This window comes from Berghia stephanieae, chromosome 3 (assembly GCF_034508935.2).
Source record: "Berghia stephanieae isolate SIO BIC M18660-M18661 chromosome 3, UCSD_Bste_1.3, whole genome shotgun sequence".
Taxonomy (NCBI): domain Eukaryota; kingdom Metazoa; phylum Mollusca; class Gastropoda; order Nudibranchia; family Aeolidiidae; genus Berghia; species Berghia stephanieae.
The window spans coordinates 88,149,856-88,172,355 of NC_088362.1; the positions used below are offsets into that span (position 1 = coordinate 88,149,856).

A 22,500-nucleotide genomic window follows, 5' to 3' on the forward strand; every position below is an offset into this window, starting at 1 on the left:
ATATATTTTTCAAAGATATTGTGTTGAGTTATTGCCATTTCTCAAGTTTCATTTCAAGCGCTTCGTGTATCAAAATTGTTTCTGATATAAATTTCTCTATTTCAACCAAGTCTTCGCTATTTCCCCTTTATTTAGATTCACTATTTAATACACATACAAACTATTAAACAGTCGAATTATATCTGTCGTCATATAATATTAAACTCCTCCTCCTCCTCCTCCCCCTCCTCTTCCTCATCCTCCTCCTCCCCCTCCTCCTTATCCTCCTCATCTTTCTTCTTCTTCTTCTTCTTCTTTTTTTTTTTTTCTTCTTCTTCTTCTTATTCTTCTTCTCTATTGTCCTCTGGTACTTTTCTATTCAGATCTTGTTATATTAGCACATCGGGTTTGACAACTAAACGCAATTATGATCTTGATTTAACACTGTTGTAACGGACACTTTTTTGCGTTGTTTTAAGACTATTTCCAGCAAAATGAGCAAGAAACAATGTGGGTTTTCAGACCTGCAAACAAGTGCATGATGTAACTGACGTTTCACTTGGTCTGTTAAAATGTTAGGTGTATCCAGCGGCGTAGCCTGGTCATTTAGGAGCATGGGGCTGGATTTGAGATGTGTTGTCGCATGAATATTATCTTTTAGTTATGGATATGAGAGAGAGAGAGAGAGAGAGAGAGAGAGAGAGAGAGAGAGAGAGAGAGAGAGATTTGATGCACTCAATTATTTTACCTAAGATTTGTATGTTCTTTGTAACTTGTTCTAATGCCTGGCCAAGGATAAGCGATAGCCACTGTCAATCTGTGCACCTATGTGAACAGTACCAACGGTTTTCAATCTAGTGGTGATATTTAAATGTAAGTTAGACTTCTGATGGTTCAATGCTCTCTGTGTTAAATTTTTCAAACAGGTAAATCCATTTCTTGTCCAACACAATTCTGTATTGCTGTTATCGCCCAACAAAATACAATTAAAACAAAATAAACTCTTCTTTTCTATTCTCACCGTAAGCCAAGGAAAACGACCATACCAATCTTTATCAAATTAAATGACCGATTCTGTTTCCCGTCTTTAATAGTGAGTACAAAATCGTTTGGTTGATGGGGGCCACAGACTACTAGGAGTCTTGTATTCTCTATGATGGGGACCGAGACTTATAATCAAAAGTTTATTTTCCCTATTCAAAGAACTGGTATTGATAGTCAACAGGTAATAGACGTGATTCATCACACTTAATAATAGCAATTAATTAAAATTTTAAAAACAGACACTGCACACATCAGATTAACACTCGAATTATCAGTAAACATAACATACAGTCTCACACTCAAGTTAAAAGGGACAAGTGGAATTCACTATCACATGCCTGACACGCCTCGAAGAGGGATGGGACAGGTACAACACGATTGCCATTAATTAGGTCATTGTGTGTGGCTGCGAGTAAGAAAGCCACAATGACTCTGTTCAAAGTCAAGATGCCTCTTCATGCCCACAGTCATAGCACACGGCAAACGTGAAATGCATCGCCTGGTTGTATCGTGGGAATATGGCTAGAAGCATTCTCAACCTTTAAAGCCACACGCTGTACTGATTGGTCAGGGGCACGAGTATGACTCGAGCTGTAGTAAATTCTAAGCGGTGTGATTGGTTCAAGTTTTGAGGCTCTGTAAGGGTTTTTCAACACCAGGTCAACAATGAATTCCATTGTTTGTGAAACAGAAAATTAAAAGTGTGACTTTTTATTGTTAAATTCTTACAAATTATCAAGACAATGACGACCTGTGGCTTAGCCTTAATAGCCTTTAAGGCCCTACGCCACTGGGTGTATCTATTTATGAATGCTTGACGACACTTGAACAATATGCCTAATACAATTGGTCCAATAATTATGATCTTGATTTAACACTGTTGTAACGGACACTTTTTTGCGTTGTTTTAAGACATTTCCAGCAAAATGAGCAAGAAACAATGTGGGTTTTCAGACCTGCAAACAAGTGCATGATGTAACTGACGTTTCACTTGGTCTGTTAAAATGTTTGGTGTATCTATTTATGAATGCTTGACGACACTTGAACAATATGCCTAATACAATTGGTCCAATAACTAGCACGGAACCAATCAAATGCGTTGTAACATAGTTCCAAGGCTTGTATATTGTTTACAACATGGCGACTTCAAACGGCTTTCCTAAATGGCTTATAACTTGTAAGGACGAAGTGACAAAATCCAAGGTACGGTCGAGTTTTTATTTTTGTGTCGTTCTTTTGAACTATCGAAAGGATAAGTTTGCACACGATTATCGTATCTATACATGATTAATTGGCCTACAGCAACCAATTTAACACACTTGTGTGGTTAAAGTTAACGAAGTGGCAATTCGGACTCGAGTCTGAATCGTCTTCCGTGGCTATTCGGACTCAAACTTCAATGTGCGTGTGCGTACAGAGGAGAGGACGACAGTAAGCCGTGAGTGGAACTGATAAAGAAATAGAACAAGTTCAGGAGAAATTCTATTTTGCCCATGGCTGCCTCTATTCGCACCCCCCCCCCCCCCCCCCCGACCCCGGCCGATTGGATTACCGAAAAAAACGTCGCCGGCTTTTTGCGATTTGGATTTGATTGATTTTTTTTAATTGTGCAACTTGTGACAAGAAACTTAACAAATTACTGCATTACAACCTTTGGATTAAACATACAACAATTGTGGACTACTGGACTACTATTATGAAGACTAGCATCCGGGGGGTGAGAATAGTCACTTCGTTTGCCCATACACTTACTCAGCGCATACTTTGGACTGTAGAATGATCGTTGCCTGTCTCGCACTATCAGAATCAGAATATGACATTTTTAAATTATTTATTGGCTGTCATTATCCCCAGACACCTGTCTGGGGATAATGAAAATTCGTTATCCCCAGACACCTGTCTGGGGATAACCAAATTTCGTTATTCCCAGACAGATATTTGAAACTCCGCTCTTTTAAACAATTATCCACATTCCAGAATATGGAATGTTTCCAAATGCACATAGAAATAAGGAAACTTAATAAAATATCTATAAAAATATAAAATTAACCAATATTAAATCAGTTGTTACTACATATACACAATATGCGTCGACTTCGAAGTGGGTGTCATGACCGAATGGAAGTTTCACCAGAATCGACGTTGCGGGTTCAAATACTGGTTCCGCCACTTTTTTAAAATTTTACATTCCGTCTTCTTTTTACAGAACGGTGCAAGAGATAAATGTCCCATCCATCCTCCCCCACCTCTTAAAAAAAAAGAACTCTCTCTCTCTCTCTCTCTCTCTCTCTCTCTCTCTCTCTCTCTCTCTCTCTCTCTCTCTCTCTCTCTCTCTCTCTCTTAGTTCCTTTCTAGTTTCTAGTAAATTGTCATAATCGTCCCCACTCCGATCTCAAAAAGTGTCTAAAAAGGATAAATAATTAAAAAGCAAACAGAAATATTGAGAGAGCGACCAAATGGTCAGATAGAGGAGAAAAAAACAAACAATAATTTTTAAAAAAATAAAAACAATTTTAAGAAATTCAAGCTCAGAGACGGAACAAAAGGTCAAACAAAATGGAGAAAAGAATAGACTCGCACAAAAAAAAAAAAAAAAAAAAAAAAAAAAGAGATGGGAGGATGATGGGACATTTATCCCTTGCAACGTTCTGTAACAAGAAGACGGAATTAAAAAATAAAATTTTTTTTAAAAGTGGCGGAACCAGGATTCGAACCCACAACATCGATTCTGGTAAAACTTCCAGGGCAGACGACTAAACCATTCGGCCATGACACCCACTTCGAAGTCGACGCATATTGTGAATATGTAGTAACAACTGATTTAATGTAGGTTAATTTTATGTTTTTATCAATATTTTATTAACTTTCCTTATTTCTATGTGCATTTGGAAACATTCCATATTCTGGAATGTGGATAATTGTTTAAAAGAGCGGAGTTTCAAATATGTGTCTGGGGATAACGAAATTTGGTCTGGGGATAATCACAGCGTTATTTATTTTTGTCCTGATTTTATTTGGACATTATGATATGTTGTTAGAAAAGCTTTTCACTTATGCCACAGTTACTTTCACTTGTTTTCCTTTTAAAGGGTTCTAACTCTTTTCTTTTTTTATTTCTATCTGGTCTTCCAATTGATCCATGATTTTGTCTTTCTCGTCAAAGGAAGCAGGTTTAGACTACAGTTACTATAATCGTAATTTTGATTTCCATCAAGTCTATGTAATTATCAATAATTTAAATATAAACAAAAAAAAACAAACAAAAGCTATACTGCTATCAGAGACTATTCAGACTGAGTCCGAATAATCTATTGATTGCACATGCGCATTTGAGTCTGAATAGCCACAGGAGACTATCCAGACTCGAGTCTGAATAGCCACAGCCTAAAGTTAAAATTATCATAATCATATAAAACGCCTCAATTTTCAACACAAGACATTGTGTGGACTTCTTGCGTTTCATTTTCCAAACATTCGAAGAAGACGTATATTGATTCATAGAAACTTTTTTTCATATGGATAAAAAGCCTCAAAATTTTTCACCTTTTTCTTGAATTGAACTATTTAATATAAAGTTAATCTCTATGCTATTTACAGCATACAGGCAGGGGCAGATGTAAAAGTTACGCTTTTTCTTTTACTTTTTTTTCTTTTTTAAACTAAACAACTCAGCTAGACCAGAACTGATTTTACAGTCAGAGTGGCAAAGTCTGTGTGACCCGGCGGCAGTTGGACTATTTTTCAAAACTATTATGTTTACCTTAATACTTATCCGGTAAATGACAACAAAAAAAACATGATCCAGAAATTGAGTTTATTCGTTGAAATAAATGCTATTTTATTGTAAATGTCAAAGACGTTATAGCGAGAAAAAAAAAATCTTTCAAAAAATCTCATTAAGATAATGTAATGTACAGCTGTTGTAATTCCACTGGGAGATTGGCCCTTGAACAGTCCATTGAACTGTCCAATTATATTCATAAGATTGGCATTTGCTGCATGAATCTTTAAGGTCTATGGGGATAGGTCCTTAACAGAGAACCCTCAAACTCCAGCAATCCCCACATGTTTGATTGGGCACAAGTGTCAGAAATCACCTCCACAGATACGAGATAGGGCGGGTCATGTTCAGCAAATCCTATGGTGAAAAACAATTTGGATGTCCATGAGTTCCAGTCCAGAGTGCAAAAATTTGCGATATTTGGTCTGGGTCTGCCTCATATACTGTTATGTCTGAGTGATTAATATCAGTACCATTGCCTTTTTGGGGGCGATTTTAGGGCTGCTTTTGTTTATTGGCACGCCAGCATTCTGAACATTGTTTATAAGGTTGTTTGTTAAGATCACCACCTGGCTTCTCTCTGTACTACAAATATGGTTTCCCACAATCAGAACATGGAGCAGTCCTAGGAAGGCCTGACTTGGCCTGATTGTCATGCTTATAGGTTGAATTACAGATACACCTGACATTGGAGTGGCATTTCAGGCCATCTCTCAGCCCTTCATGATTGCGGTGACGTTAGTTGTGTTTTTGTCCTGGATGCTTAAGGCTTTCCTTTGAATGTCTAAATTGCAGATTCCTGTGAGTAGTATGTTGTGGATGACTTCTATTGTGTAGTCCACTTGGACTTGCTTCCCACAATAATATTTGGTTGAGGTGGTGAAGCTTCAGGTCTCTGTCTTTCCTCTTACTCTTACATTGAAGGTTTTGATGAGTTCATCGTTAGATTGATTTATCTGGATCAATTCTGTTCTGCTGGCACCACGCGCTACAGGAATTACTGCCAACGATCGCATGACTGCAATGACGTCCTTCAGAGGTTTTGTTGTTAATGTTGGGTCTAATTTCAGGAGTAGGTCTCCTAGAGCTTCTCTGGCGCATTGGAATAGCTGCGTTGGTGCCGCAAGATAGTCTGAACCTGTTCTGAATATCTCCCAGTGCCTGACGAAGGCATTCCACATCTCTTCATCTACACCAGCGCCAATGACAGGTTGATTGAGTTGGGGGCCCCTTGATGCAAAGATTGAGGGGTGGGAGTGTTCAAGAGCATGTATGTTTAGAAGGGGTATGACAACTTCTGCCAGTAAGTCTTTAGTTTTGTAGGTGCAGTCAGGTGATGGACACATTATGACGACCGTGTTTACTCTTCAATGATTGCGCTCAAGTTTTCTTTTATATGAAGAATATCTTATCGTGTTTGATAAGTTTCTTGAGTATTTAACAGCTCCACATACACAATGTAAAAGAAAAGATGGACAGCAGTTAAGAAATACAGAAACATAAACTACTACTGAACTTAATGCATAAACATAAACATATAAATGCAGCACATATAACCCTACATATTTGTCCAAGCAATGTTAACCATTGAAGTTTTCCATGTTGTGGACAATAAAGATTTATTATTATTTTTATTATTTTGTTATTATTATTATTCTATTATTATTATTATTATTATTATATATTATATTATTATTATTATTATTATTATTATTATTATTATTATTATTATTATTATTATTATTATTATTTTCATTATTATTATTATTATTAACTTGGATTTGAAAAAAAAATCTTTACTGAGAGATAAAAAAAAAAAGAGAGAGAGAGAGAGAGAGAGAGAGAGAGAGAGAGAGAGAGAGAGAGAGAGAGAGAGAGAGAGAGAGAGAGAGAGAGAAAGATCATCAGATATTTTTATAAACCGCTTATTGCAGCATGGTATTTAATAACCAGTTTGCTTTCGTGTCCTAAGTGATACTTTCTTCTTTGTATTTGTAAACTGTTGATACTCTCCTCATGCGAATGCAAAGTTTTGTTTTATATTATATTTAGACTAGGAGGTGTATGTGGTAAAAAAAAAGGGAAAGTGATGAGCCAAACATGTTTTTTTTTTTTTACTTAAGTATATTGTTTGTACCATTTAGTGATTTCTATTTTCAGGAATGGAATGGTTTTGTCCATGAACTTCATGAGGCAATCCAGCAACAGTTAACAGAGAGTCATGTTCAGTATTTCACAGATTTGTCAGAGCCCGAAAAGGAGCTCTTTATGCAAAGAGCCACGAAGGCTCTTGAAGGAGGTAGATTTAGAAATAAAAATATATAAGTATTAAGAAGTAATAATTGTTAACAGCTGCAATACCATCCATCACTTTGTCTTAGAATATAGATCATGTAGAGCTAGGTCTGCAGCACTCTGGATTAGTTCTCATTTTATCTGAAATCTCACTGAAATCAAGGTACTTCATGACTAATATTAAACAGAAAAGGAGCGGTTTAAATGACTTTACATTGAACGTGTTTCTTATTTCTTATTTAATTTGTAAGTCCTCCCTTTAATTTCATATAATTGCTGTGTGATGGGTGACAGTTCATGAATTGTAAGTTTGACAGCTAGAAATGTTATTTATTCATTTGTCTGACATTTCCTTGAATAAATACATAAATGATTCAAGGAGTACTTTTATTTTTTTATTTTCTACTCTAATTATAGGTACAGCCTCAAGAACTCTATTCAACAAAATCTCCTCATCGATGGACGTGCATCTAAATGATCAAGTTAGCAAGCAATTGATGGATGACTACCCTACAGGTGTGTTTCTTTTGTAGTCATTTAGAGCCAATGGCTTGAATTAGCCTGAGTTCATTTCAGTTTTTGTAGAATGACAAGGGGAAGGGCAATGACCATAGCACACGACCAGGATTCTAATCAATCAAAAAAGTTCAGTGCACTCATACACAGCGATCTTGGATCCAACATACGCTCAGCTCAAACAAATAATATTAGAATTTCCATTTTCCCCTTCTGTTTGATGCTACTGAAGCCACCTCACATCAACGAAGTTCATAACTACACACCTTGGCTATAATGAAGTAATCAAAACTGTGAAGAGCATACCAAATGAAGACAAGACAAGCAGAAAAATGTTTGCATCGCTTTCCAAACTCAGTGAGGAACCTGACAGCTCAGTTGGTAAAGCACTCTCTTCACAAGCAAAGGTACCAAGATCGATCCCTGGTGAAGTTGAGATTTTTTTCTGACCCCTGTCCACCCAGCAGTGATTGGGTTGTTGAATCTTTTAGATCATGTTTGTAACACTTTTATTGTTGTCATAGTTGTTATGGACAAATCTGCAGGCCCTCCTTTGAACTTTTTCAAGCTGGTTTACTTCTAATAAGTCTCAGACAAAACACAAATGGATTGATCATGATTTTACTTATTCTTGTTTGAACGACTTGTCCTTCTTTTTGCTTGGGTGATGTGAAGTACAAATTATCACTTTTCACTGTTCTATCGTCTTCTTTTTAACTGGCTCTGATATAATTATAACCTAAAGGTGTCATATGATTTAACTGTGTGTTTCTTTTTTTTTAATCACAGATACACGTACAGACCTTGTCATTGAGTGTGCAGAGGAAGGAGTGATGAGTTTGTTAAAGAAGTGGCCTGACATGAAGTCCAAATTGCACACATGTTTTAACCAACCTCTGCAAGAACCTATCAGGCAGTTGGCTTGGAAACTCTACTTAAGCAATCCCAAAAGTGAGTCTTTTTGAGCAATTTGGTATTATGTCAGAGTGAAGCCAATACCAAAAAATTGAATTATTATCGTTAAGATACTAATAATAATAATAATAATAATAATAATAATAATAATAATAATAATAATAATAATAATAATAATAATAATAATAATATGTATTAATAATAATATTAACAGTAATAATAATAACAGTAATGATAATTATAATATTAGTAAACCTCTTTGATTAGATATTTAGGAGGTTTTAATTGAAATGCAGATTAAGCACAGGTTTGATTTAGATTTGTACTGTATTTACCACCAGTCAAGCAGAAACTTGGAGGGTTTTCAATTAATGGAAGCCTGGTTTATAAGCGATTAAAAATTTACCTTGTAAAACATTTGCTTTGAATCGTAAGATATCTCAACGTGACATTATTACTGCTTAGGTGTCAATTACTGACAACATCACTTGATGGGAATAATTTTGTAAGTTAATCTGAGTAAGCTTCATGCGGAGAACTACCATTCATTCAATTTTCCATGTTCTTCCAGTTCGAAAGACCTATGTAGATATCTTAAACGTCAATCCTCGAGCTGCCATTTCATCTCAAGACTTGGACATTTCACAGAAGGTGGAGCAGATGGTTCTAGCAGAACCCACCTTCACTAGTCTCAAAGGCTCAATCGGTCAGTGTATTATTGATGAAACTGTATTTGATATAAATTGTTGTTGTTGTTGTATTTTTGCCAATGGATCTTCTTGTTGACATGAAGACAAACTTACTTGTTGAATCTGTACATTGTTGGTCTTTCTGGCCACTTAAGTAACAGTCATATGTTTGCATTTGACCATTATCTTATCTAGAGCATTAAAGACAATATTGTTGACCACTCCGTGCTACAAATAAATAATAGATATATTCGTTTATGGCTTTAAAATAATTTTTTGGATGTTTAGGGGTATGAAGAATACACAGAGAGAGGCAGAGAGAGAGAGAGAGAGAGAGAGAGAGAGAGAGAGACCTTCAGGGTTACCTAATCGCTGCCAAGTGGACAGAGAGGATCTAGTTAGATGTAGTATTAAACTTTCCCCCCAGATACACCCAGCTCATGGGCCGACTTCGGGCCTTTTGTTTTCAAGTGTTTGGGTTATATTAGACCATTCGCTATTGAAACGATTTATTCACTGACTGGCTCATGAAACATAGACCATAGGTCATAATAATTAGGTCCTGCTATCGCTTTAGTTGTAGAATAGTTGACAAAATTAACAACGTTGTAAAAGTTTCAAACTGTTTTTAAGGCTGATTTTTAAACGATTTTGTTTCAATCATTTTTTTAATTGTAAAAACAAGATTGTGATTGATGGCAATAAATCCAAAGAGAATTGCACCTATTTATTTAGAATTGGTTTAATAACATTCACCGGAATTACTAATGACTTAAGTATTAATAACATGGACATTTTATTAAAATCTCTTAAATCTCTCTTAAAAGTAAATATTTATACATTTGTTTTATAAAATGAATCACAGTTATGAAATAAGTCGATCATTTTTACACCATCACTGATTTTTTATGAATTTATCAAAATTTTGATCAGGTGCATTCTACGCAATGAAAGCTACACTGTCTTATCATCATTCCAAACAAGAGACCAACAACCGATTGAGAGATATCGACTATTTCTTAGTTGTACCTTTTGTTCTTGTGGCTGAAAATAGTTTGTCAAGGTAAGATGAAATGCCAAAATCTAGAGGTGCCTAAAGGAATCAATAAAATGTATAGTAAAATAAAGGGAGTAAAAATGACTCTTATAAAAGATACAAACCAAAGTAAACGACGTTTCAGACTTTGACCTTCTTTGGGTAAACAAGAAAAGGAAATATATTAAATACTACATTGGCATTATAGGTAAAAATGTGTGTGTGTGTGTGTGTCTGTGTGTGTGCGTGTAAAGGAATGAGAGAGAGAGAGAGAGAGAGAGAGAGAGAGAGAGAGAGAGAGAGAGAGAGAGATAGAGAGAGGGGGGGGGATGAAGAGAGAGATATAGAAATAGAGGGACTTTGTTTTGTATCTTTTATAAGAGTCATTTTTACTCCCTTTATTTTAATATACATTTTAAGATGAAATGCGATAAAGTGCCCTGACTTGTACAGTGAAAAATGTTTTGAACTTTGATTTGATGAGTCATTTGTTTCAGGGTAGCAAAGACAAAATACTAAGTGTTTATAAATACAAATAAGAAGGATCTTAATTGAAACTCTAATGTTAACAGGTACTTTATTGAAGTATGACTAATAATAGGAATAAATGGGGAAATTGTGATGTAAATATGTATAATTTTCTTATCAATTTATTTACTCATATTTTCATTTTGTCAATCAGGAGAGAGCCTGCTTCTGGTAAGGTGGTGGCTTTACTAGTGGAAGAATATTTCACCTACATGAACACTCGTCCAGGGTTTGTTGTTGACTCAGGATCTGAGGTAAGTGGATGAATTTATTGGTTAGTAATATAGTCCATCATTCCTGGCTCTGTAGTTAATGATCCTTCAACTTTGTAGTTCTTAACAATTGGAAAACATTTTTATAGCATCCTTTACAGCACACACGCTTTATCTTGGATTCATTTCTTTTCCTCAATCAAAACAAGACATAATAGGGCAGATTTACAGAGAGCGACCACAGGCAGAAATAAAAGTGGTTGGGTTTTTTTTTTTTTTTTTTTATGTATTTATATCAGGAGTGTGGAGTGGGGTAATTAGTTTAAGGCATGTGTTTGTTATTTCCCTTAATTCGTTTTATGTGTCTTTGTTTATAAATATGCTCCACTGAAAAGACTGAATTCAGCAATGTCATTTATACAATAATTGATAGGTCCACAATGAAGAGCTCAGAGGTTTGGTTGGAAAAGTTGCCGCCATTTTGGAATCCCATTATCCTGATATGGCTTTTTTGGTGTCCAGAAATTTTGTTCCTGCAAGAGGTATTATAAATATTTAATCAATAGGATTTATGCAATACTTAGCCGTAAATTTATTTTCTTGTTTTTAAGAGTTTGCAATTTTTTTAAAGGTAAGGTTTGTGAATTTTTGAACAATAAGATATTTTACTAATAAGATTAAAATTTTAGAAATAAAATCTATACATATCATATTAATTGAGCAATGCCACAATTATAATACACATTCAATAATTCAATAATCCCGATTTCAGAGAAAATAGTTGCGACAGAGAAAGGATCCAGAGCCATTTTGGTTGAGGGTTTGATGGAACTTGTGAGGCCGATGGTTAGAACCATGTTTGTAGGTATGTGTTAATAAAAAATGTACAAGTCTGAAATTCCAATCCAATGATTTTAGATGTACAAGGCAAAACTGCCCTTTTCACAAATGATTGATTATATCAGAGAACATAATGGACTGACAGATGCTACTGACCGCTTGACCTTGTTATCGGGTTTCAAGCAACCAAGAATAACTCGAGATGTGTTGTCCAGAAGAAAAAGTCTTCAGTATTAACACAATTGATTACTTTCTTTCCCTTGACATTGTTAAATTTGTTTTGATAACATTCCAACTTATTAATGTGATGGTATGGGCAGTAAATAAACGCATGGATGTTCACCTTAAATAGTTCAGTTTTGTGTTTTGTTTGAATTTCAAAAATTTAATCTCACATTTTAGTTTCATCTGATTTACAATTGGAACTATAGTGCACCTCGGATTCAGCAGCCTCAGATTCAGATACAACAAAATCTCAGAAACAAAAACTTTAAAAATCTCCCTTTTCTTAAATATTCGAAACTAACAAAGAAACCTCAGATTTAATGAGGTTAATATCCACACTCCTTGGCTACAACAAAATAATCAAAACAACGAACAGCACGCTGAGTTGCATTTTTAATAAGAAGAATCTTGCATTGCTTTCAGAACTTGGTTAGCTTTATTACACACCTGCATTGTCTAATAGACCACTTACACATTTTAGTACTCTAATAATCAAAGCTTAGGTGTTGGGGCATTATTTGTGTGTTTGTGTATGTCAAGCAGTAGCCTGACTCAGTGTCATCCCACTCACAATTACTTCTCAAAGGATGTTTTTGTCTCTCTTTGTGAGGCTATGTAGTGTGGCAAGATGGGTACTGATGCATAGCATTATGAATGATAATGAGTGGGTAGATATGTAGAAGATGGCACCTGGGATTGAGAAGATTACATTTCTGAGACGATGTGAGTCTTAAGGAGTGGGGGTAGGCAGGTGGAGAGATGACTCATTAGTCTTAACCTATTAACTCAGCCAAGATTGGATTACAGACAACTCTATGAGTGTTGAGCTGCTTGTGGAGCAAGGGGGGTAATCCATTTATGTTTTACCAACTTTAAGTACTTATAATGTTATATCCCTTGTGTATTTAATGTTAAGAATGACAGTTCGGATACAACGTAGCCTTATTTATAACAAGCATTGACCTCCAGTTGTGTTGACTTTGTGGTAACGACAAGGCACTGTACGTGCAAAGTATTTCTTTTTTTTTTGTTGTTGAAGAATACTGTAGAAAACTATTGATATTACTCGCATTATTGATTATGATCATGTTATTAAAGGAAAAAGGGTCCCAATAGCTCAACTGGTAGAGCACTCGCTTCGCACACAAAGGGACCGAGATCGATCCTGAGTGCATTTGAGATTTTTTCTGACTCCCCTGTCCACCCAGCAGTTATTGTGTAGCTGGGTCTGTTAGATCTGGTAGAAAGTACTTTGCAATGGTCTACTACTAGCATCCTATCCAAAGGATAGTAAACAATGGCTATTGTCCATTTCACATTATAGAAACAGGGATAAACTCCAGCTCTATGGGCCTAATGGCTCCAAAGGACTACTTTGCTTTTTTCTTTTTATATAAAAGTTACTATTATTTAATGATTGACCAAGGTCAAGGGTACTAATCTCTGCGGTGGGCTGGCTCATTGACTTGATATATACCCACAAAGGTGCCCAATTTTTGATTAATACAAATATACACAACCATTATGCAATAATCGACTCACAAATTGCAGTAGCCTTAGTTTCCATCAAAGTGTGAGATTGATTATTCCAATATGCATAAAGTGTGGAAATCTGTATCACTGCTTTTACCATTGTAGCTGTCAGAGGTAAGAGTTGTCAGATTGATTACTTGATGCCTTTGTACATCTGGTTACAAAAACAGCAGCATGATGACAACTGAGATTCATTAAAAATGTAAGTGTGGGCATGGCACTTTCATCATGATTATCTATCTTGTCCTCATTCCTATATAAAGCTCATTATTGCCCTTTTGTATTCCAATTGATTTGTAATTGTAAGGATGGAAGTCTTCATAATAACCAGGCAATTAATAATTGTTATAGTCCATTCTAAAAGTTTAAAAGGAATCAATCAGGCGAGTGACATAAGTTTAAAGTTAGCCATCATCATTGAGATGACTAATTATATTATTGCAAACTCTATAATACCCAAAGTTGCAAAGATATTTAAGTATATAGAGAATAAAGAGGTAAATAAGATAGACACTAGTGACTTGGATCTAATGCTGAGTGCAAGACAAATATGGTTGTGTGCATAAACAATGGCTACAATATTTTACATACGGAAAGACCAAACCACACCAAATGTATGTCTTGAGTTGTTGTTTTTTTATATCCTGATGGCTGACTACAGTTGAAAGGTTTTATTTCATACATTCTTATAGCATTTCAGATAAACAAGTAAACAAAAATGATACCTTTTAGATAATTTAAAATAAAAAAATAAAAACAATTTTTTAAAATTGCAGCAGTGCCTATTATAGTAATCTTGGCAGCATCATTATTATTTCTCACCGACTATGTCTGATTTTCAGGCACAAAAATTGAATATTTAAAGGTAGACGTATAATCGTTTTAACTGTTTCACTTTTATTTATAATTCAGGCTATTTAAAATTTGACACCCTTTTGTATGTATGGGACCAGTACATATTGGGGTTGGATGTTCCAGGATTTAGTGCAGAATGGTTGTCTGTTGCTATAGCAACTCTTCTTGGACTCGAAAACGACAAACTACAGCAGTGCCAATCAGTAAGTTGACTCAAATCTGCAATTTTTGTTTTCTGCTTTACTCTGACATTGTACGTTAAAAGAAAATTACTTAGGACACTGTTCAAATTCCCTTTGTCTGTAAAGAATGACTTTACCATTTGAAAGGAAATAACAATAAAGACGTCTTTAGTGTTTCATTCATCATGCTTTATTGACAAAGGGGAAACCTGAAATGTCCACACCATCTGTGTACATAAATTTAATTGAAACCATCATTCATTTTATTATTACTGTTTATTTTATTCGATCTTCAAGCAGCAGCATTTTCATTTGAAAATAGTATTTAAAACGTAAAGAAATGTAAATTGAATGTTGCTTATTCGTTCATGCAAATTTTTCATATAAACTTTCGGACTTTGTATCATTTGCATGCAAGACATATTTGAACATGCAATTTAAAAATGTCTGGCAGTATAATTCTTGCTCTTGATTGTTTATGTTAAATGTTTATGTTAAATGAAAAGGTGCAGAGGAATTAAATAATCATCTTTGCTTTTCTGCAGTCATAGGACAAAGGGTTGCATATCGGTTATTGGGTCAAGTTGAGTTATTTTTGAGCTCAGTGCGTATTTTTATATCTGGGTTTATTGACTCTAAGTCAACACATAATGTTTTATTACAAAAATAAGATTTACGACTTGATATATTAAAAGATATTTAGGAGCAAACGTTTTTGTTTTTTGTTTTTTTGTTTTTTTTGTTTTGTTGGGATTTTTTTTAAGCGTAAAATTTATTGTTTTTTTAAATATATATGCGACCATTTTTCTGAAGACAACAGATTTAGCAGCCTAGGAAATTCCATAATTATCACATCTATCCAGACAGCAAATGGTAAGAGTTCAATCCCTTGTCGTTCCAAACTATTTTGATATTTTTTTTATGTTTTTTTCTGTACAAAGTGCTTATTGATAAAATAACAACAATAATTTGTTTTACATGTTATCAACTATTAAATTCATTCACAGCCTCTAGCAATGGAAGAAGTCCTCAACAGAGAGAGCCCTTTTCTGACAATTGAGCAGTTTCAATATGAGGTATAGTATTTTTATAGTATGCACAGATTGGATGAGCATGCTTTTTTAAAATTAAACATGCACCGCCACAATAAAAGGACTTAAAACAAAAATTATAGAAAAATTCTATGAGCTTTGATTTTTTAAATTATTATTATTATTATTATTATTATTATTATTATTATTATTATTATTATTATTATTATTATTATTATTATTATTATTATTATTATTGATAATGATAATAATAATGATAGTTAAGTTCCATAAGCGAAACCAAACTTTGACCTCAAGTTAAATTTATGAAAGTAGTAATTAGAAATTATACTGAAGAAGCTAACTGCTAATTTTTTTTTTTTTTTTTTTTTTCATTTAGAAGTGATCCTCGAAAGAAAGGCTCTTAACAGTTGCCGTTTTAAGGATATTTTGCCTATCAATTGAGAAAAATGTCTGTCATTTTACCATTTAACACAAGTTTATTTCCAACCATTCAATCTTTGACTGTCTTTAAACAAATTTCAAATGATTTAATCAAATTTTCAAAGTAATCACAGACAGCAGACCTGATTTTCTTTGCGATACATCAAGCACCTTGATTACAATGTGGAAATGATTTTAAAATGTAGGTCCATATCGTTAAAGCTTGAATGGTGGGTTTATTTCATTGCAAAGTATATATAGAGGCGACTGGATTTACAACATGCACAACAAGAGTGTTACCCAAACGAAAGAGAAAAGCAGTAATTTGAATCTAATTTATCGAGATCGAGAGTCAGGAGAAGACACATTCTTTAGAGAACTGCTCCTCATTTCATTGGCCATATACACGACTGAAAACTGATACCTCAATTTATTCTCCTATAAGCAACAATACTTGTCACAAATAAATTATTATCAGGTTTGACTAACTTTCAGTCTTGTCAACCCAAGCCTTTAATAATTTTTTTTTTTAATTAAACAACAGGAATGGAATTTGGCTTTTTAATAAGCGGCTGAGAGATGTTTGAGACAAGAAAAGTTGTTTTTTGTAAATATGAGAGTTTATATTGTGCAATATTAATTAAATGTGCTCACAACACTTTATAAGGTGTCTAAGCTAGCAGAAACTATACATGTTGAACAAGACGTTATGCCTACAAGGCCCGTCAGGTACTCATTTTACATTTGCATATGGAGAGAAGTTGTGAATGAAGGAATTTTCCAAGGATTCAGTTTTGCATTATCCACAAAGGGACTCAAATCTGGGGATGCTCAGGTCTCAAACCGAGTGCCATACCATTAATCCGCAAAGCTGCATTTTAGAACTTATTGCAAACAAATTTGCTTTTTGATGCTAATTTTAAAACGTTTCAATTAAATAAAAATTATTTGATTGAAATTGATCTCGAGCAACGCATTTCTTTTTTAAATTCCAGGTAAAAAAATACCACTATAAAAGTTTATACAACTTACTGACCTCAGACCACAAATCAGCTATACCTGTGCTAGATCCTACACAAGGTACCTATACATATCTTTGATGTATTCATTTGACATGTCTTATTATTATTCATATTCCATTCACTTTGATGCAGCCACGTTTCTTGTCATTTGTTCAATTTAAGGATTACCAATGAAAAAAAAAAAAAAAACTTTTTGTGGCTTTTCACATCTGAAAATGCCACTTAGGGTTCTATAATCCCATGGTCTGGAACAAAGAATAAATGATTGTCTCAAGAATAGCCATTTTCATAATCAGTGGTGAGGTGGTTTAGTGTCTCAACTTGTTACAAAGCGATGCTGAGCATGTTCATTGATTGTATGGCTGACGTTGATCACAAAATTCTGAACCCAGAATTGTGTCATTGATGGAAGCTGTGGATAATAAAAAGTATTGAACAAAATGAATATAACAGCTTTGGAAAATAACAAAATACAAAAAATGTAGCATTCCTGGCCCTAATTTTTTTCTGCTGCCTGTTTGAATTTTAAATGATGTATTAATGTTTTTTATTTTTGTTGACAGAAGAAGGATTTTCAGCTTGAAACATTCTGTGTTTGGTATTTTATTCTTTTATGAAGCTGTTATATTCATTTTTGTTCATTACTTTTTACAGTCATTGCTTCAGGTAGAGTAGTTCTTCAGAGCCATCAGGCCCAGGGAGCTGGAGTTTACCCCAGTTTCTATTGCATGAAACGGACAATAGCAATTGCTTGATACCCTTTGGATAAAACACTAGTCTATCGCAATGTATTTTTCGCCAAGAACTGGCTAAATAAGATCAAAGATAGAAGGAATGGGGATACCCCTCTCAAGCACATAATGGACAGTGCCCCCATTTCGAGCTGAAATAAGTCCCGGCAACCCTTGTAGATTCCCTGACTTCAGACTGAGATGCATATAGGAGATGGAAGTCATTTGGATGAATTCATTCCATTGAGGGGGCGGGTCTCCTTGAAACTGGGGAAGAAGTTGCCAGGCTTTTCCACCAGCAAGAGGAGACATTGGGTTGCAGCCAATCGGCTTCGGTTGAGAACCTGCTTAGCATCACGCTCACTGCATCAGTGCGGACTTTCACCTGTCCAACATGTACCCATTGTGGTAACGAGCCCGAAACTGCAGAGCATCTAGTCGAACGGTGTGTTGTGATGAAACTTCTGGGTGGGTTTGCAGCGGTGCACAAGTGCAGTTCGGAAGTGCTGACTGGGTCGATCGTCATAACATAGTAGTGTGAGCATCATTAGAAGCTGCCAGATCTAACAGACCCAGCTACCCCATTCACTGCTTGGCAGACAGGAGGATCAGAAAAAAATCTTGATTGCACCTGGGATCGATCTCGGTCCCTTTGCATGTGAAGTGAGTGCTCTACCAACTGAGCTATCGATCTTAAGGTGCTGTATACTTATTTTTTTACGCAGATGGGAATGACTATCCTGCTGTAGTACTCATTTATATTATAAAGGTGATAGTACAAAAAAGAGTTCAACTGATGATGTATACAATGGAAATTATACAGCCTGCTGGATGAGTAAATGATGCATTTTTAATCACACTGAGAAGTTCTTGTTCATTGTATCATTATATCATTATATTGAACTCTTTGGCTTTTTTATCCAATGGCTTTCTGGGCCGTTCTGTCGTAATCAGAGTCATGAACTGTGTTGAATATGCATATTAATCTCAGAAAATAGCATAACTTAAAGTGACTCAACCAAATAGATTTTTGCGTCTTTTTTTTTTAATTTTTCTTTTTTAATGAATTTATTTACTCAATTTACTTACTTACTTATTTATTTATTTATTTACTTATTTATTTTATTATTATTAAAATACTTTTTCTTTGCTTTGTTTTATTATTGATTTTACCTGTTTTGATTTGTTAATTTCAGAAATTCTATGTTTGTGTATGAGTTATATTGAACTGTATTGTAGTAAGTGGATATTATGTTCACATTGGTTTTTGCAATGTCTTTGATATATTTGAGATTCTTGTATAATGTAATTATTGTTAAGCATTGTGTTAATATCATTATTAAGCATTGTTGTATCACATGAAAAAAACTATTACATTTGAAAATAATTGTTCCAGCAATTCATCCAGCGTGGCGCCACTGGCATAATGATCAAATCCCTCCCTATACTAAACCCACTGACCGACGCAAAGCAAGGGAAGAGAGGGAGGCAGAAAGGGAAAGGTATGAACTTGAAGTTTTATGTATAAATGACTTTCTGTTTATCCCTTTATTAAATGTGCCCCCCTTATTTCTGATTTTTTTTTTTTTTAATTGAATGGTAACCACAACCACCAATGAAACTCTTACCAATGCTACAATAATAATTACTTTTGTGCGCTTTGTGCTCAAACACTTGTGATTTGTAGATTCCAGATTCAAGTCCTTCTTTGAGTTGATACAAATTTGATTTTTGAAAAAGACTTTTTTATACAAATTTTCGCACCATCCTCAGTTGTAAGTGCCTTGTTTAAAAAGAGCTGTCTCAGTCCAAAAAAAAATGAAAATTGTAACTGTACTTTACAAGTTCACGTCTCGTCTTATAATAATGGGAAACTGTTTTATTGGCCTTGGGACCGTCTTATAAATCTATTAGAGTACATTTAGTTGCGTTGGATAAAAACTCACTTTTTAAGCATGTTTTCTGAAAAGTGAGTGAGATGTGTGATATCTGTCACTGGAAACCAGAAGCCTTAGTAATTCTTGTCAACCAGTGAGTAGTGCTCATCATAGTGACCTCTGTGATCAACAAATGAAAGGGGATGACCCATTGCCAATTGTGCTCACTCCATACTTTTGTGCTAGCTGTTTGTCTATAGTCTCTCTCTCTCTCTCTCTCTCTCTCTCTCTCTCTCTCTCTCTCTCTCTCTCTCTCTCTCTCTCTCTCTCTCTCTCTCTCTCTCTCTCTCTCTCTCAGAGACTTAGTCTGTCTCTCAATGTTCTTTAGTCATTTACCAACACTCAATTTTTTTGTCTTTTCATAGAATGCTGTACTGTCTGAATGATAAACTTAACAATCTCTTGTGAAAGTGAACTTTTTTTCTAGCAATGAAAAATTATAGTTTTGATATTTTTTTATATTTTGTATTTATTTTTAGATTGTTGCAACAACAAAGAGACGCTGAGAGAAAACGCAAAGAAGGAGCCTCAAGAGAGAGAAAGTATGAAAATAAGTTTCTCTCATTACAAATTGTCATTTGATTTTACTATGTAATTACTACTGGTATACAATATTTCAGTAAAAACTGTTTGACTGAGCAAAAGTATATGTTTGCATTCACGGGAAACAATTATAAAGGACTTGGAGGGTGAAAGATAACATTGAAAAAAAAAAGAGAGAAAAATTAAATTGAGTTATTATTGTTTTCTAGAAATGTTATGAATGTAGCTGTATGCAGTTTGGTTACTTCCACTTTTTGTTTGTTTTACCCTCTGATCTACCCACCTCCAGCATAAATATTTATTTATTTATTTATTTATTTATTTACTGTAGAGATAAAATGGATGAGCTAACCAAGATGGCTGCCCACGAACAGGCGCGGATTGACAGGGAAAAGAATGACTTGGAGGATGAGCTAATGGAGGTTAGCCGTGAATTTTATTGATATACTTCCTCATCATTGCCATCTCTGCCACCACCTCCATCGTCATCATCACCATCATCATCAGCAGCAGCAGAAGCAGCAGCAGCAGCAATCATCATCACAAAGATAAAGGTTTTCATTATTATATTTATATTTCAGGAGAGAAGAAAAAGATTGGATGGTGAGAGAAGAGCACAGGAAGAGATTGAGTCACTTCGTAGAGAACTTGAAGCTCTCAAGAACAAACCAGCTCCCATGCCCGTGGTAAGAAAACATTTACTTCTATATAGCTAGTATATTCATATTGGGTTTTTTTTTCAAGCTCAATGTGTCTCAGTTCGCTTCAAAACGCCATATACATGACCTCCCATCTTAATCTTGTATCATCTTGAAGTGATACTATTCTTTTAGAACCTCTGGACTGTAAAAACTATTATTCAAAAGTGAATATAACAGCTTCAAAAGAGAACAAAATACCAAACACGGAATATTTCAGACTCAAAACCCTTCTTCAGCGTGTCTCCTCCATTCTGTTATTAATTAGATTCTGGTGTCTGCGTGCCTTGGTGTTGATTTTGTATTTATTTATTGTTTTTATCGTGGTGTTTTTCTTGTAAATATAAATGACCCTTCCAGTATTTGAGGATTCCACAAGTTGAAGAAGGAGAAAATGATGAATAAATGAATAATTAAATTAACAATTGAACAGTTTTATAATATGGCAAGCTCCTCAAAGAGTCAATCACTGATACTGGCATTATTACTTTACAATATTTTTGTTTAATATTATATTGATAGTCAATTGTCGGAATTGCTATTTACACGGTAAAGGAATGAGACTTTTTTTGGGTTTTTTGCAAGCCAGGAATGTTGCTTGGTTTTCAGATTTTTTTTTTTGTTTGTTTTAATCGTGTAGAATACAGTTCCAGGCAAACAAATAGAAATGTATGTTTCCGAGGAAAAGAATAACTACATTTCCCAATTGCCTGCTCCGCAACTTTTCACTTTGACTTTCATATATCTAATCACATGAACAAGATCTAGCTCAATATCCATTACATGTGCTCAAAGCACTTTACAATACAAGGATCCCAAGCGAACTGCAACACTGAATATGTAGGATAAGACATACATCCTGTAATCACGCTGTTACTGATCAGGTACTCATTTTACACCTGAGTATGGTGAGCTAGCACAATATCCATTACATGTGCTCAAAGCACTTTACAATACAAGGATCCCAAAACGAACTGCAACACTGAATATGTAGGATAAGACATACAGCCTGTAATCACGCTGTCACTGACCAGGTACTCATTTTACACCTGAGTATGGTGAGGAAATTTTACCAAAGCCTTTTTCACAGCAGAACTCAACCTATTCAACCTATGTGTCAGAAATTGAGTGTCTTACTTGTAGATTACAAAGTCACACTTCAAATTAAGGTCAGCTTATTTTAATTCAATGCACCAACCAAACTGGCGAATAGATTGAAATCAAATAATGTGCTCGATAAGGCCTTGATGAGTGCATTGAGGTTGGGTTTTTTTTAATTTTTTTTTTTTTTAGACATTTGATTAATACTTTCATTCTTTTTTTAACAATGCATCCTAATGTTTATCATCAGGACCTAAATTTTATCCTTCAAACAACATCTCTGTGCTAAAATACTTTTTTTTCCCCATGTGTCAATACCAAATTAATTCACAATTAGTATTTTTACCATAGATTTTAGTAGTG

General features: G+C 34.6%; 1 protein-coding gene across 5 annotated transcripts in view; it reads left to right on the top strand.

Moving 5' to 3' along the window:
* Window positions 1-22,500, top strand: part of LOC144968748 (uncharacterized) — a 62,991-nt gene that overhangs the window by 33,935 nt on the left and 6,556 nt on the right. For 2 of the 5 annotated variants that reach the window (XM_078907386.1, XM_078907389.1), the window contains exons 2-16: window positions 6,965-7,103; window positions 7,517-7,615; window positions 8,405-8,566; window positions 9,102-9,236; window positions 10,153-10,282; window positions 10,938-11,037; window positions 11,429-11,537; window positions 11,768-11,860; window positions 14,506-14,651; window positions 15,638-15,706; window positions 17,101-17,185; window positions 19,255-19,360; window positions 20,275-20,337; window positions 20,670-20,760; window positions 20,920-21,024. In XM_078907386.1, the coding sequence (XP_078763512.1) occupies window positions 6,965-7,103; window positions 7,517-7,615; window positions 8,405-8,566; window positions 9,102-9,236; window positions 10,153-10,282; window positions 10,938-11,037; window positions 11,429-11,537; window positions 11,768-11,860; window positions 14,506-14,651; window positions 15,638-15,706; window positions 17,101-17,185; window positions 19,255-19,360; window positions 20,275-20,337; window positions 20,670-20,760; window positions 20,920-21,024 (1,632 nt within the window). Of the gene's footprint in view, window positions 1-2,147; window positions 2,227-2,307; window positions 2,741-6,964; window positions 7,104-7,516; window positions 7,616-8,404; window positions 8,567-9,101; window positions 9,237-10,152; window positions 10,283-10,937; window positions 11,038-11,428; window positions 11,538-11,767; window positions 11,861-14,505; window positions 14,652-15,637; window positions 15,707-17,100; window positions 17,186-19,254; window positions 19,361-20,274; window positions 20,338-20,669; window positions 20,761-20,919; window positions 21,025-22,500 lie in introns of those variants that run through there. The other 3 variants (XM_078907385.1, XM_078907387.1, XM_078907388.1) reach the window with 3 other exon arrangements.